Here is a 17,659-nt window from a genome sequence, read left to right as displayed (position 1 = left end):
ACCAGTTGCCTGATGGGGCTGTCATTGATGGCAAACAGATGTGTCTCTGACATCTTGCCTGTTGTTGTAGATGACTGTCCTGGTATAGTGCCCACTGCAGAGCCAGTGACTACAAGAAAGCATCAGTTAGAGGCATAGTCCAAACAGTCTCGCATCCACTCCTGTAGGCATGGCCAAACTAGTTTTGACTGCTCGTCCCCTCTTCTGCAATTCAGATGGTTGTATGGTTGCAAGTAGTTGTGTGCTTTCTTGCCAAAGCAAGTGTGTGAGCAGCATGTTTGTGGTCATGCCTGCTTGCCGGTGCACGGACTGTCGTTTACCACAGGCACGGTTACTGCAGCAGGCTGCAGGTCAGCACACCCTGGTCATCTGCTGCTGGGTGTGTCCGTGAACGCTCGGGACTCGGCATCCTTGAACAGTTGCTGTGGCCCGAATATGGCGGTTGATTCGAAGTGGAGTGCATAGTTGTACCATGCTTCTGATCCCCGTTGTAGCTGAGGAACTACATACAGCTTGTCACCCAAACAAATAATTGAGCCTCCATCGAATTGTGCTCCTACAAAATCAAAGCAGACTGAATTAGAGGATGTAGTTTGAGCAACCAGATGGAACAAAGTGTACTGTCTGCAATAATGGTAGAACAAACAGCCTCTTAGATACTGCCATAGATGCAAAGGTATTCTGCTACCAGTCTGTTTTTCATAAATGACCTGACACTACTGCTGTTCTGATGTCTTGGCAGGGTGTTGTAGTAGTGCTGTCTTTGTGGTATCAAATTTTCCTGTAGTCTGTGGTACATGGATGATTTCACTCATTATGTGAGCGCAGTTAGCTGTGTTACACAGTAAAGCCGGAAAATTAGGTGTATCTTCCAAAGTGCTGTGATTTTGTAATATGAGCTCAGCAACCAGAAACCAGGTGGCTGGATATTCTGGTTAAAATGCCGACAGCTTGGATATGGAGCCGGGTCTTAACAGAACTCCACTTAAGTCTTGTTCGTACTATGATGGTGTAATCAGTCCGAGATTGGCAGGCAAGCACCCTAAGTACAATTACAATGTGGGTGGAAAACCAGAACACACCTTGCAAAGCCGAGTGGACTGGACTGTATATTGCACAGCAAATGTATTTGACTGGCATGGTTGTACCACAAACACATACAAGTGGCCATTATACAGACTTGTTGTTTGAGTGAGATCCTGATGATATGTAGCTCTGTGTTCATTGAATGTGAAATCAGCAAGTAGGTCCTGTTGTTGTAAGTATTGTCCATGTCCACCATTACTGGCGTTGGCCGCATGATGTGTCGGAACACAAGTTTCACATTTCACTTCCATTGTATGTTGATTAGAGGATGTAAATATGTTGTGCAGTTCACTGTGGGAGTCACTGTTCTGAAGAATTTGCCTGAAAAAATTATGTTCTTGTAGATGTTCCATTGTTGGTATTAGTGCTGTGTTGCATAGTACACTTCTAAATTGGAGACAAAATTAGCTGCACTTTTTGGCGTCACCATTGTAGGTCTTCCATGCAGGAAGTGTACCGAATGTAACCCTAATGCTGCAGGATACAGGTATACATACTTCATTAATATCACAAGTACAATGGAAACACATTCACGCAACATGGAAGTCATCAACAGACTAACAAACTCCAGAGGGAATACACTTGCCCTCACACCATGCAGAACAGAGATGCTAGTCGTGTCAAAGGTTGTAATTTATGGTGTATTCCATATCTCCAATGGGTGAAGTCCCCACAGATATTTTTCACAACAGTAATATGCAGAAGAAATCAAAATTTCTTGAAAACTTACACCTTCAGAGTCACTACAAGAACTGTGAAAACGCTGTTGCAACTTCCTAGTATCAGAAATGTGACTCTATGAGGCATGTCTAGCTGCACTTGCCCACAAAAGGCAAAGATCCCATTTTCGAGTCCTGGTCCAGCACACAGTTTTAATCTACTGGGAAGTTTCAAATCAATGCACACTCCGCTACAAATGGAACATTCATTCTGGAAACAATCTGCAGGCAGTGGCTAAGCCATGTTTCCACTATGTCGATTCTTCCAGGAGTGCTAGTCCCAGTAGGTATCCAGCTGAACTTCTGTGAAGTTCCAAAGGTAGGAGGGGATGTATGTTGAAAAAGAGGCTGCGAAGACAGGTCATGAGTTGTGCTTGGATATCACAGCCAGCAGAGCACTTGCCCATGAAAGACAAAGGCCCCAGGTTTCTAGTCATGATCCGGCACACAGTTTTAATCTGCCAGGAAGTTTCAAAGGTGTCTTGGTTGCCACAGTGAAATGATTTGAAAGTTAAGGTGTTGATGCAACGAAAATCCTAAAGAAATGTTCATTTACAGATATAAATATTTGACTTGAAGATAGGCAGTGTATGCTTTCCTATAAAACCGAGTTAGTGATACCACACTGAAAATGTAATACTGTATATAGCTATTCAAGCTCTATGATGACTTACATAAAAATTGCTCATGTTTTTGTTTATAGTTTCTTCATGTGAACTATGAGTGTTTTACTGCTGTTGCTGAATTAGCTGCTTATTATTTTCCCCCTGATTTTACGTAATTTGTTCTCCCTAGAGTGTGTGTGTGTGTGTGTGTGTGTGTGTGTGTGTGTGTGTGTGTGTGTGTGTGTTTCTTTGAATTAGCCAAAGCTGATTTCCCTGCTCATTCCAAAGAATTTAGAAGTCGTTTCATTTATGTATTTATTTATTATGCAAGGTACCTAATGTGGATGAAGTTGAAAAAATTCTAAAATTTAAACCACATCGCATTGGCCATGGAACTTGCATTCATCCAAATTTTGGTGGATCTGAGAAGTTATGGAATATGTTAAGCAAATCTGGTATCCCTGTTGGTAAGTATGAGTGCTTTAAGCAGTTTGGCTAGTATATTTCTGTTATGCTGCTGTTTCACCATTTAAAAATGTTCATAATTTTAGGCGTATAACAAATCAAGAACAAAGAGGAGTTGGAATAAAAGAATTAAAGTGGTTCTAGTAATAATCATGTGATAGTGATATGAGCAGTAGAATCTCACAATAGGGGAAAATGCCTGAAAAAATAAAGGAACTACTTAACTGAAGCCTTTGGAGCTGTTAGATATAGGCAGAGGGTATGATGCCAAACTTACCAGTGTCTATTAGAACAATTGTGTACTTCAATAACTGATTAAGCTAGGTAAACACTATGAGTGACTCTTCCACTACTTCACTGAGTGAGGTACCACAGCCATAAGACATTGAACTTACATTCAGCTGAGTGAGGTACCACAGCCGTAAGACACTGGACTTGCATTCAGATTGGTTGCAGTTCATAGGTCATCCACCATCCAGATTTAGTTTTTACATGGTACTCCTAAATTTCTTCAGGCAAATACAGGAGATGGTTTCTTTGAATTAGCCAAAGCTGATTTCCCTGCTCATCCTTCCTTAATCTGAATTTGTGTTTTGTCTGTAATAACCTCATTATCAACAGGATGTTCCTTCCTTCTTCCCTCGCTTCCCCTGTGACTCTGCTACTTCATGGACTGGTGGATTAGTGTACTCGGTATCACAATTGTGTCTGAACCCAATGCACTAAGATACTTTGACGTGACTGGCCACTTATAATTACCAACCCTAAATTCAGAAATGTCGTATAAAATTTAGTTGCTACTCACTATATAGTGGATATGTTGAGTCGTAGATAGGCACAACAAAAAGACTGTCACAAATAAGCTTTCAACCAACAAGGCTTTTGTTAAAAATTGATGCCTGTCTGTGACTTAGCATCTCCATTATTTTTTATATTAATGTAGCACTTGGTGTTTAATAATAATCTCAAACAACTTAACGTTTTTTTCTGCACTCACTTCCTCAGCACTTGTGTCCAGGGGATCTGATCTGTCTTGAAATCCTCACTTATCCAAATTCTCTTCTGTAATCGGAATCGGAACCAACATGAGAGTTCTCATGTTCATAATAATAAAAGATCATGAGTTACCTTCATCCAGCTGTGTCACAACAGGATGATCAACTTTTGGATATATTGTTTCTTCATAGATCTCCATCACATTGAGGTTTTCAAATAAATTATTACAGTCCCTAAGAAAATTTATCCAGTAAATAAACACACATAAATAAAGTACACAGTAAATCTGCATAACTAGTACCAGACAGTTAAGAGCAGAACACGCAGAAACATCATTGTTCATTCATTTAGGGACACTTAAAATATTATAATAATTATTTATATTTCAGTATTTGAGCAGACCACAAGAAAAACACAATACACAAAATAGATTATTGGATAGAAATATTTAGTTCTGGCTAGTTGGATCATCACACAATCTGCAGTACTTTGATGCTGGCACTGACATAGTTTGAATATATCATGCTTCAAACGTAATTTTCTCTTCTAGTGATCACAGTTTGTAATTTTGTGACTGACATTGTGTCCTAAAAATAAATATTGTACTTAAATATAATTTCCCATCTGCAGACATGCAGCAACAAATAATCAAATGACTGTCCATTGCAGTTATTTTCCATGTTAAAACCTCATCGCATTCACACATTCTCATGGCTAAACGAGGAATACCCATCCTTTCGTCAACAATTACACACTGAAGGCGGCAGTCTTGCCCATACAGAACTTAATTATACTTGGGTATTAAGCAACTTGTATGATACTTATTCATGATCATTTTACAAATAAACACCATTTAGTCTTCATAGTAAATATCATAATATATCATTATTATCCATACATGTTACTCTGCTATAATCAATTAAGTTTTAAAATGCTTCTACAATCTCATTTAGTTACACCAACAGCTGCTCTAGTCCACTACATACAGTGATAATTATTGATGTTATTCCTGTATTGCCAAAATTGTTCTCTAGTGGAAGGAATCCACAGTTTCTGAAACTACTGTTTGAAAATGTAAGCCCTGATTATACTTATCATTGCACAGAAGGAAAATTTGCTGACACAGGTGACAGTAATAAAACAAATAAATAAAAAATACATTATTAAGTATAAAAGCCGACCGGGGTGGCCGAGCGGTTCTAGGCACTCCAGTCTGGAACTGCATGGCCGCTACGGTCGCAGGTTCGAATCCTGCCTCGGGTATGGATGTGTGTGATGTCCTTAGGTTAGTTAGGTTTAAATAGTTCTCAGTTCTAGTAGACTGATGGCCTCAGATGTTAAGTCCCATAGTGCTCAGAGCCATTTGAACCATTTTTAAGTAAAAAACGGAAAGAAATTAAATAAATTTTGCTGGCTTTTTTTCCCATAAAAATTCATCTCTGGCATCAAATTGTTGTAAATAATTAGTTTTTCTTGTTAATGGTTCCAGGTGTATGACTCAGTGACCCATGGTCCTATACCAGTAGTGAAAAGTCTTAAACATACTTACAGATGATGATTGACATAAAACCATCCAAAGCTTATGTTTTGTGCACTTTACACTGGTTGAATTTTGAATTGGCATCATAACAGCATTTTCCATTAGAGTTTCCCGTAAGGTACACATCCATTCATGTTGAGAAAAGCTTAATTTTTCTCCTTTTATCAGTTAGTAGTAGCAGTTGTACAGCAGTATTTCATTATTCAAGCGCAAGAAAAAACGTGAATTGACACTTAAGAATTTTTTCTCCTTGCTTGAATGTGCTTCTTTGATTAACGATGAATATAAAATTCATTTCAACTTTCTTTATCAGAACCATTTACAAATAAAAAAATAGTCTTAACTGAAATAAAGTTTTTTAATGAGAATATCTTTAGCAGGTGTGGATGTAAGGTTGGCAATTTTTATTTGTATGTATTATATCCATAAAAAATAATTATATTCCTGGTAGTAGAAATAAAAAAAACACTGTTCTTTGTGTTGATGAACAGTGGTTAAGTGAGGTACAGCATCTCCATGTGACATTAGAATGTTCTGTAGTAGCAAGCATTTGTACATGTTCTAACACTTATAAAGGTTCCTCCATGTAAATCAGTAATAATTTTACAATAAAATCTACTGTCCTTGACATTAATAATTTATGCTATGAAAATTCATATTTGAAGTAGTTCCTACAATGTGCCAGGCTTCATACTCAGAATTGCTTATGTCTGCTATACAGTTACCAGAAGATTTGAATGTTTCAAGATACCAATATTACTATTATGCTTATGGAGGTAGCCGGAAAATGCTGGAAGGTTTGCAACATTTCTGCCTCACAGTGTTCAGTCGGAGTGCTCTCTGAGTTGTATTGATAGGAAATCTAAAGTCAAATTACAGAAATAAAACCACTATAGCTAAAGTATCTAGCACAACTAAAATTCATAGGTATAAAAGAAAATATTGCTTGAATGAGTCCTCTTATGAATGAAATTTGATTCTGTTACACTTTAGTCTGTAATCAGAATTCCTAGTACACCAGTAAATGATGCAAGCTGGCACTTTTTATCAAAATTAACGTGGCGGATGTTGGCTTCGAGTTTGTGACATCGTGACAACTCCCCTTATTATTCCTCCATGATTAGGCTTGCATCGACAAAGTATGTAAATAATAAGCCAATGGAACAGTTATCATCTCTAGACAAGGTTATAAATAATGTAGAAAGAAATTTGTACGAAATCGGGTTATAATTTTAGTTATCTTTCAGATCATGAAAGAAAATGTTCAGATTAATAAAAGTAATAAAATCCTACAGACAAACGTGAATGAGACATATGTGCTTATTTACTTACTGTGAACGTATTGTGCATGTATAAATTTAAAGTATTCATTATCAATCATCTGTATCTTAGGAGCTCTTTTACTTGTTTCACAGAAGTTTGTCTTACTTCAAACCTGAAAACTAAAACCATTGAAGGTTACGAGAAAAGTCATTTGGGACCCTTGTTGGAACAGAATATTCCAGTTGTTCTGTCGGTAGGTATTGTGAAATTTAACAAAATTTATTACAATCTTGGAAATTCCTGGCTCTAGCAATATGTAAAATGAGGGAAAGGTTACCACTCATGTACAGCAGATTGATGTGTGGAGCATAGAAACACACAACAGAAAACATCATTCATGATAGCTTTCATGCACTTGGTCCCATGAATGTGTGTGCTGTTGTTACCAGAAGAGCTAGTGCTAGGAAGCTAGCATTAATGCTGTTTTCTGTTATGTTTTTCTGTGCTCCATGCATTGATCTGCTGTAGGCAAGTAATTGATTTTCCCTTATTTTACATATAACAAATTAATTACACTGATTGAAGTATTATTATCATCGTCGTCATCATCATCATCATCATCATCATCATCATCATCATCTAATATGCTTGTAGGTAGATTCAGAGTGTAATTGTCATAATGCCATCATTTCAGAAGATTTTGAAGTCAATGCAAGAGAAAGGTAATCACTCATGTACAGCTGATCAAAGCTTTTCACATAGGCACATTTTTAGTACAGTTTCATTAGTTCTTAAACTACTTTTTTTTCAACAAAAGTAATAAGTTTTTGAAAAGGTAATATAATTGGAGAGATAAAAATTCTACGGAAGGCAGGACAACACACCCATGAGGGTATTAGAGTTTGCAAGCTTTCGGAGCCAGTGGCTCCTTCTTCTGGCAGAAGGGATGAAGAGGAAGGAAGAGGGGCAAAGGAATAGGACTGGTGAGGTTTAGGAAAAGGGTTAGCGTTCAGAAAAGTTGTCCAGAACCTCAGGTCAGGGGAAACTTACTGGACAGGATGAGAATGAAAGACTGATTGTTAAAGGACTGCAGCGAATGAGATTTGAAAACCTGAGAGCTTAGAGATGGAAGATAGTGTAATATGCATGACAGGGATTACTGCCAAAACATTGTGCCTGCCTTGAATGGATCTGATCATGATCCTAACTTGATTCACCACCACTACTCCATAATTATCCCTTACAAGGCTTCCAATAATGCCTCACATCCAGCATTGCTTTAGGACCCTTCCTCAGATCCCTACAAGATGACTCTAGCTGTCCTCTGCAAAACTCCATGCTCTTTGTTCCCTAAAAGCTGATTACTTCATCATTATCCTCCCAGCGGACAAGGGGTCTAACACTGCCGTGCTTGACCAACGAGAGTATGTAAGCGAAGGTCTATGTCAGCTGTCTGACACTTCTGTGTTTGGCATCTGCCATAAGGTCCCATCTCTGTAATTTGAACTGACCTACAGTCCTTCTCTAAAACATCAGGCTCCTCAAAAGGACTAATGCTTCAATCTACGGAACTTCCTACCTCAGCCAAACTACGCACCACCACCTTTTACTTTCTTCCTAAGGTCCACAGATCCAATCACCCTGGCTGTCCAATATTTGCTGGCTTCAAGGCACCCACCGAACGTATATCTACTTGGTTGATCAACACCTGCAAGCCATAGTACAAAGACTTCCTTCCTATATTAAAGACGCCAACCATTTCCTCAATTGTATGAAACCTGTGTCTGTCCCACTCCCACCACATACCTTGCTTGTCACCATTGATGCCACCTCCCTCTGTACCAACTTTTCCCATGCACATGGTCAGTCTGCTGCTGATCATTTCATCAGTTAGCACCCACCTGATTCCATACCTGTGACATTCTTCCTGCTTGTCTTAATGAGGGACAGACAGATGGACAGATCAGGTGCATGGTCATGGGAACAAGGATGGCTCCTTCCTATGCCAAGCTTTTCATGGGTTGCTTGGAGGAGGCTTTTCTGGCATCCACAAGCCTGCAGCCCCTGCTTTGATTTAGATACATTGATGACATCTTTGCCCTGTGTGGACTCATGGTGAGGCTGCCCAGTTAAAATTCTCGGAATCTGCAAATAGATTCTTGGAATTTGTAAACACATTCTCCCAATAAATTTCACATGGTCCTGTTCTGAATTCCATGCCACTTTCCTTGACATTGGTCTCATCCTCACTGAAGGTCAGCTACACACTGCCATTGATATTAAATTTACTAACAAACAACATAGTTACTTTTTGACAGTTGCTCTTCGCATACAGCCTTGGCATTTGAGGCAAGCATATTTGTTCAGATGCAGACTCTTTACAGCAGTACACCACCATTCTCATCTCACCATTCACAGGACGTAATTACTTCGCCAGCCTAGTTATAAAGCAGATTTCCTGGGCCATCACATCCAATCCTAGTACTGATCCCTCCAAAACACAACTTAGAAGTGCATCACTTGTCACTTAGTATTACACTGGTCTTGAATGTATTAATCAGCTACTTTCAACATGGCTATGACTTCTTAAAATCCATTCTGTCTCAGATTTTGCCCCCCGCTCCTAGATTAGCTACTCATTGCCCTCCCAATCTCCACAATATCCTTGTCAGACCGTAAGCTCCTTCTGCACCCATCTCCCTACACTATGGCTCCTACCCTTGTGATTGTTCCTGCTGTAAGACTTGCTCTGTGCACCCTCTTACCACCATCAATACCAGCCCTGTAACTGGCAAAACATATACTGTCAAAGGGAGAACCACCTGTGAAATGGCACATGTCGTATACTACCTATTATGTAAACACTTTTCGACCTTTTACATTGTCATGACTGCCACCGAGTTATCAGTTAAGGTGAATGGACATAGCAGAAGGTGTTTAATGTCAACACTCAATATCCTGTTGCAGAGCATGCTCTACAACATGACAGTTGTGACCTCGGTGCCTGTTTTACCATATGTGCCCTCTGTATTCTTCCACCAGACACCAGTTGCTCAGCTCTCCGCAGGTGGGAACTGCTGCTATAACATGCTCTTGATCCTTGCCACCCACCTGGCCTTAATTTAATTTCTTCGGTCTCAGTGTTTCTTCACAGTAATTATTCCTTTCTTCACTCGCATTTAGTTTTCTGTATCTTTCATTTTCAGCTTATCTATGTTTTGCTGCCCCCCCCCCCCCCCCCCAATTCCTCTGTCACATAAATGCACTTAGTTTAGCCACCCAAGATCCTTCCTTCATCATCCAAAGTAGTACTTTGTTTCTAGTATACTGTTGTCCACCCAACTTGTGCAATATTTTAGTCCTTCCCTGCTCCCAATCCTACTCATATGTGTATGATGAAGGTGCAAGACTTGTCTTGTATGTGTAATGACAACCTCTTACTGCAATCCATTCATAAGTACACTCCTGGAAATGGAAAAAAGAACACATTGACACCGGTGTGTCAGACCCACCATACTTGCTCCGGACACTGCGAGAGGGCTGTACAAGCAATGATCACACGCACAGCACAGCGGACACACCAGGAACCGCGGTGTTGGCCGTCGAATGGCGCTAGCTGCGCAGCATTTGTGCACCGCCGCCGTCAGTGTCAGCCAGTTTGCCGTGGCATACGGAGCTCCATCGCAGTCTTTAACACTGGTAGCATGCCGCGACAGCGTGGACGTGAACCGTATGTGCAGTTGACGGACTTTGAGTGAGGGCGTATAGTGGGCATGCGGGAGGCCGGGTGGACGTACCGCCGAATTGCTCAACACGTGGGGCGTGAGGTCTCCACAGTACATCGATGTTGTCGCCAGTGGTCGGTGGAAGGTGCACGTGCCCGTCGACCTGGGACCGGACCGCAGTGACGCACGGATGCACGCCAAGTCCGTAGGATCCTACGCAGTGCCGTAGGGGACCGCACCGCCACTTCCCAGCAAATTAGGGACACTGTTGCTCCTGGGGTATTGGCGAGGACCATTCGCAACCGTCTCCATGAAGCTGGGCTACGGTCCCGCACACCGTTAGGCCGTCTTCCGCTCACGCCCCAACATCGTGCAGCCCGCCTCCAGTGGTGTCGCGACAGGCGTGAATGGAGGGACGAATGGAGACGTGTCGTCTTCAGCGATGAGAGTCGCTTCTGCCTTGGTGCCAATGATGGTCGTATGCGTGTTTGGTGCCGTGCAGGTGAGCGCCACAATCAGGACTGCATACGACCGAGGCACACAGGGCCAACACCCGGCATCATGGTGTGGGGAGCGATCTCCTACACTGGCCGTACACTACTGGTGATCGTCGAGGGGACACTGAATAGTGCACGGTACATCCAAACCGTCATCGAACCCATCGTTCTACCATTCCTAGACCGGCAAGGGAACTTGCTGTTCCAACAGGACAATGCACGTCCGCATGTATCCCGTGCCACCCAACGTGCTCTAGAAGGTGTAAGTCAACTACCCTGGCCAGCAAGATCTCCGGATCTGTCCCCCATTGAGCATGTTTGGGACTGGATGAAGTGTCGTCTCACGCGGTCTGCACGTCCAGCACGAACGCTGGTCCAACTGAGGCGCCAGGTGGAAATGGCATGGCAAGCCGTTCCACAGGACTACATCCAGCATCTCTACGATCGTCTCCGTGGGAGAATAGCAGCCTGCATTGCTGCGAAAGGTGGATATACACTGCACTAGTGCCGACATTGTGCATGCTCTGTTGCCTGTGTCTATGTGCCTGTGGTTCTGTCAGTGTGATCATGTGATGTATCTGACCCCAGGAATGTGTCAATAAAGTTTCCCCTTCCTGGGACAATGAATTCACGGTGTTCTTATTTCAATTTCCAGGAGTGTATTTCTTGTTCTGTCAAAGACAGGGCTATGTGTGAAAGCAGCCTCATTGATATATCACTCTACAGTATGTGGGTTTGACAAATAATCAACTGTCTTTCCACATCCTACATGAATGACCTACTTCAACAGCTGTTCTAATAACCGCTGCCATTGCTTCAATTTCAATACCCTCCCCCAGCATAATTCATCTGGTCTAAATTCTAACCGCAGGTATTGTACTCCTTTTACCCCTATGTCCCACCCTCTATTCTCCCTCTTGTCCCTTGTAAACAGACTGCTGACATATGTCATTGTTATATGAAATGAGTGATGATTTTCAATGACTTCCACTGCAGAATGCAGAACATGATCTCTCTCTGAACACCCCCCCCCCCCCCCCCCCCCACACACACACACAAAATTCACCTTGCATACTGCACAGCTGAGAACTTTTCCTTGTGAGATAGGAGAGCAAGACAGAGTCAGAAAGGGCTTGCCAGCTGGATTAACAACACTTTTTATTACCTGATAAACAATGAAAAAGAACAACAATTGAATTGAATTGAATTTTCATTAGTGTTGGCATTATTATTTTCTGTAATGCCCTTGATACCGATAAGATGCATATTATATCCTTAAAATTATGACCAAAGGCAAACAAGTACATAAGTAAAATTATTGAACAGTCATGCATGCTTTAGTTGTGTAAAGAAGAAGGGCTTGATTAATAAATTAATATTGTGGTCTACAATACCACAATACCACTGCATGTACAGTCGGTTTCTTAAGCATTTTGTATAACTGGTATGATGCTTTTGCTTTTATTTTATAGACTGATGACAAAGGAGTATTTGCAACAACTCTGTCTGAAGAATGTAGAATCGCAGCTGAAACTTTCTCCCTGACAAGAATGTGGATGTGTGAGGCCATGCTCCGGAGTGTGTCATACACTTTTACTACTGAAGATGAGAAAAACAAATTAGTGCATTCAATTCATAAATTTATGAATAGTTCAGAATGCAGTTAGTCATGTCTAGTTCTTCATGTATTTTTAGTCATCATCTTTTGCAGCTGTTCCCTGCAACATTGTCATTCTAAGAGCTAATCATGGCAACAGTGAATAAGGAAATAGAAGTAGGATGTTGTAAATCAGTCATATTCTTCTTTATATGTAGATGTATTTGCATATCCTCTGATTTTACTAGCGATCTGTATGCAGACTTAATTCTATCTTTTTTCTTCTGAAAACTGTGAATTAGAAGTAAATCTTTATCCCTTTTTATAAAATAATGAAATTAATTTTAACCTGTGTGTTTTTTGATCACAAAACACTCTGAAATTTGTTACTTGTATGTTTTTGTGAACATTTGTTATTAATCTCAGCTTAAAAGTGCTGTTGTGACCACATTTTCCCTAAGCTTCACAACTGTTCCATTATAAGTAATGAATCATCTTTCAGCAAGTTTCAATCACATAAACAATGAAACGTGAGAGCCTAGATCCTATGAATAGTCTACATCTACATCTATATTCCACTAGCCACCAAGCGGTGTGTGGCGGAGGGCACAATTCGCGCCAAAGTCATGTTTCCCCCCCTCTGTTCCACTCGCGGATCGCGCGAGGGGAAAACGACTGTCCGAACGTCTCAGTATGAGCTCATATTTTCCTTATCTTTGAATGATGATCATTATGCGATTTGAAAGATGGTGGTAATAATATATGCTCTACATCCTCGGTGAAGATTGGCTTTCAGAATTTAGTGAGCAACCCCTTCTGTTTAGTGCGTCATCTGTCTGCAAGTATGCCCCACTTCAAACTTTCTGTTAGATTTGTAACGCTCTCACGATGGCTAAAACTACCAGTCACGAATCTTGCCGCTCTTCTTTGGACCTTCACAATCTCTTGAATCGGACCCAACTGGTAAGGGTCCCACACAGACGAACAATATTCTAAGACTGGCTAAACTAACGTATTGTATGCTATTTCCTTTGTTGAAGGACTGCATCGCTTCAGGATTCTACCAATAAACCACAATCTAGAGTTTGCCTTACCTGTTATTTGTGTAATCTGATCATTCCATTTGAGATCATTTCGAATAGTCACACCCAGATACTTGACTGATGTTACCGCTTCCAAAGACTGATCATTTGTTTTGTACTCATACATTAATGGGGATTTTCGCCTTGTTATACTCAGTAGGTTACACTTACTAATATTGAGAGATAATTGCCAGTCATTACACCACACATTTATTTTCTGTAAATCCTCATTGATTTTTTCACAACTTTCGTGTGATACTACTTTCCTGTAGACTACACCATCGTCGACAAACAGTCTAAGGTCGCTGTCGATACCATCAACCAGATCGTTTATGTAAATTGTAAAAAGCAGGGGCAAACCTGAGGTTTCTCTTGTTTCTTTTTGAAGTTACCCTGTTCAGGACGACATACTGCTCCCAGTCTGTTAGAAAACTTTCTATCCAACTGCATATGTCATTGGATAGACCGTAAGCGCGCACTTTTTGTGGCAACCGACAGTGCGGAACTGAGTCGAACGCCTTTCGAAAGTCGAGAAATATGGCATCAACCTGGGAGCCGGTATCTAGAGCCTGCTGTATATCATGCACAAAGAGGGCCAGCTGTGTCTCGCATGACCACTGTTTCCTAAAACCGTGCTGGTTTGTGCAGATGAGCTTCTCAGAGTCTAGAAAGGTCATTATGTCTGAACACACAGTACGTTCCATGATTCTACAACAAATTGACATCAGTGAAATTGGCCAGTAATTATATGCATCTGATTTTCTACCCTTTTTATAGATTGCTACGACCTGGGCCTTCTTCCAGTCCCGTGGAACTTTCCACCTTTCCATTGACCTCTGATAGATGACTGATGAGAATGGTGCTATATTTGTAGCATAGTCAACATAAAATCTTACAGGGATATTATCTGGGCCAGATGCCTTTCTGGCATCTAAGGATCTTAACTGTTGCAGAAGGGTGGAAGGTTGTAGGACACCCATCGATAGATCAGGCGTGCACTACACACAGGAAGCAGCTACATGGGTAGCACATTACTTGTGGCATGCACATGGGTTTTTTTTTTAGATTAGGTTCCTCCCCATGGGAAATAAACCGCTGGCCCAAAAAATTAGAAGTTCATGACACTGATGTGGGTGTGCCAACTGTAAAAATTGTTAGTTCGCCTAAACAGGTCATTCCAAAGGATTTAAATATGCTTAATCTCATGTTAGTAAATTGTCGAAGTGTCTGTAGCAAGATCCCCGAGTTAATCTCCAAAATAAACAGTAGCAATGCCAATATTGTGTTAGGTACTGAAAGCTGGTTGAAACCAGACATAAAAAGCAGTGAAATTTTGAACTCTGATTGTACAATGTTTAGGAAGGATAGGACTGATGCTATGGCAGGTGGTGTGTTCATTGCAGTTAAAAGCTCTGCATTATTACACTGTCATAAAAAAGATGGTACACCCTTTTAGAAGTTTCCAATTCACTCAAGATTCATTGTTGCAACATTCATATGGAGTATATGAAATGATTATATTTGCAGAGCAATAGCGCAAGCAGTTCTGAGGTACCAGGTAGTGACCCATACTGAAACACCTATATTAGCATGCGGTGTAGCCTTCCCAGGCAGCACTGCAGGCACTGACTCTGGCATGCAGTTGATCATACAAGGGTGAATACTATCCTGGGATACACTATGCCATGCCTGCTCGACCTGTTCACTTAGTTCTGTAAGAGTTGGTGGTTGTCATATTGCACGAGTCACTTTTTGTTCCATCATTTCCTACATGTGTTTGATTGTAGACCAGTCCAGAGATTATGTTGAACAGAGAAACATCTTCCTGTTGCAAGAATGGCAAAAGAACGGATCTAACAACATTCTGCGTGTACCGATTGCTGGTTAGCGTACTCTCAGAAACACGAAAGGTGAACGAGAGTTATAGCTTATCACAGCCCAGACTATAAGGCCTGGGGTGTGGCCAGTGTGTCTCGGACAGATGCACTCTACAAGACATTGCTCACCAGGTCTATGTTATACGTGCAAACGACTGTCACTTGCATGCAGGCATAATTTGCTTTCATTTCTGAAGACCATGCCATGTCATTCCATCTTCCAAGTGATCCTCTGACAACACCAGTCAAGCTGTGCATGTTGATGCTGTGGCATGACTGAAATACAGGCTAGAGGTGTGCGTGCTTATAGTCCTACTGCCAATAACTGATTCACAACAGTTTATGTTGACACGTCTGAGCTCACAGGCCCTCATACCTGTGCTTTGGTAGCTGGATGATCTGCCACTGTTGCCCTTACAATACGATGATTATGGTGGACATCTGTGCAGTGTGGACATCCAGAACCTCATCTACGAGTGTAAGAATGGTCATGTGACTACTGATACTAGCACCATTGCGCAACTTGACCTCTTTCAAGCTCTCTCAGTTGGCTGTAGAAAGCACTAGTGTGTCTCCGTGGCACGGTTGCCTGCTTGCTTGATACATTTGCACCACACTGAGCCTTCTGGCTGTGAGAAATACCTATTAAAGGGTTGACACAGATGGCGCTCAGGTAGCTATGACACTATGCTATCTGCTGACAGACGATGTTGAAACCCTTATGAGTACATGTTCTATCACCCAGGTGGCATATGCTGTGATCAGATCAAAATTAACATTGTCTTTTCTAGTGTACTATTTTTTCCGGCAGTGTATTTTCAGAATTTTGAGTACAGTCATCATATTAAATAGTTTTCTGTAAACTGCAGCCACATGAACAGTAGAAAACAGACATGTAGGAACAGCCTCTGCTCATTCTTTTCAGAATTTTGAGTAGAACAGTGACATGTACAAACCCAATTTATTTTCTTGTATTTTTTTACTGTATCTTGCAAGCTCGTCTTGTGAACTCAGGGATGGTGACCTCCTAACTATTTTCACTCGCTCTATGATATCTGTGGCTGAAATAATCACCTAATACTTTTCAAGTACATGCTGAATTAAAGAAAAATATTTTTTTCTATTTCCATTGGCCCAGAATCCTGAGTGAATATGCTATTTATTTTAAGAATCATGCCATTTATTCCAAACTTTTCCTCTTTGTACATATTTCTTTTGCAGATTGAATTGGATTTTTAAAAATGTGTGTGTGTGTGTGGGGGGGGGGGGGGGGGGGATACTAGTTGCTTTGGCATGACTGATGGGATGCCGTCAGTTGGATTTCCTGAGAAGGCCCACAGCCTGTGTGCTGTAGCACTGTCTTTAGAACTGACCACAGCATATTGGCTTTTAGCTAATTTAAAGATATGAAGAAGAGAGTGATGAATTTCTGGATTAACTTTTTTGACTTCTTAAATAGACATAAGAGCTCCAGAAGCACTCTAAAACATTGTATATGTGACTACTAACATAGATTACTTTGTGTGAAATGCATTCAGAGATATTTTAGTCTTGTCATCTTTGACATAGTGACTCTCCATTCAATCTAGACAAAAGTAGCGAGGTATGTTAAAGAACATTTTGAAGTCTTCCACCTCAGCTGTTTTTGACAAGTATTCACTTACTGCATCTTGCACAACTGGCTAGTTTAATCCTTTAAAAACCACTTCTCAAGTGCAGTACGTGTCAATACATTCCACAGTTATCTGATTGTAATACGGCAGAATAGAGGATCACACGCACATGCATGTGTCAGAATTAATACAAGAAAGCTTGCTCCACACAGTAATAGTAAGCTTCATAACTGGTGCCACGTTATAGGACACTACACGTTCTCTCTTTTGTTGTTGAACAGTTGGTGAAGATGACTGTTATAGCACACAGTAAGCTTTCTTGTTTTAATTCTGATGCTTGCACATGAAGTGCTCACTTTCTGGTCGGCTATTCCACCATTTTATAATTGGATAACTCATCTATATATTTACGCCTATTGCACTTGAAAATAGCCCATAATGACAAATTTGACCAGTCATGCAATACGTAATAAGTGAACACTTCTCAAAAAAGCCAAGGTAGAAAACTTCAAAATTTCCTTTGACAAATATACAGCTTTGGTACTCCACAAGAAAAAAGTAGCAAGATATGGTTCCAAAAATTATCATACATAT

The 17,659-nt window shown here is 40.8% G+C and overlaps 1 protein-coding gene across 1 annotated transcript in view; it reads left to right on the top strand.

The window, feature by feature from the left end:
- The window catches only part of LOC124797946 (adenosine deaminase-like protein), an 85,486-nt gene extending 72,714 nt beyond the window's left edge, over nucleotides 1-12,772 (top strand). The window contains exons 5-7 of the mRNA XM_047261090.1: nucleotides 2,742-2,877; nucleotides 6,827-6,927; nucleotides 12,369-12,772. Of these exons, the coding sequence (XP_047117046.1) occupies nucleotides 2,742-2,877; nucleotides 6,827-6,927; nucleotides 12,369-12,563 (432 nt within the window). The 3' untranslated portion in view covers nucleotides 12,564-12,772. The remainder of the gene's footprint in view (nucleotides 1-2,741; nucleotides 2,878-6,826; nucleotides 6,928-12,368) is intronic.
- The last annotated feature ends 4,887 nt before the right edge of the window (nucleotides 12,773-17,659 follow it).

The sequence above is a fragment of the Schistocerca piceifrons genome, chromosome 5 (genome assembly GCF_021461385.2).
Source record: "Schistocerca piceifrons isolate TAMUIC-IGC-003096 chromosome 5, iqSchPice1.1, whole genome shotgun sequence".
NCBI lineage: Eukaryota > Metazoa > Arthropoda > Insecta > Orthoptera > Acrididae > Schistocerca > Schistocerca piceifrons.
The sequence above is the reverse complement of the archived record's forward strand: the minus strand, read 5'-3'. Positions and strand labels throughout refer to the sequence as shown.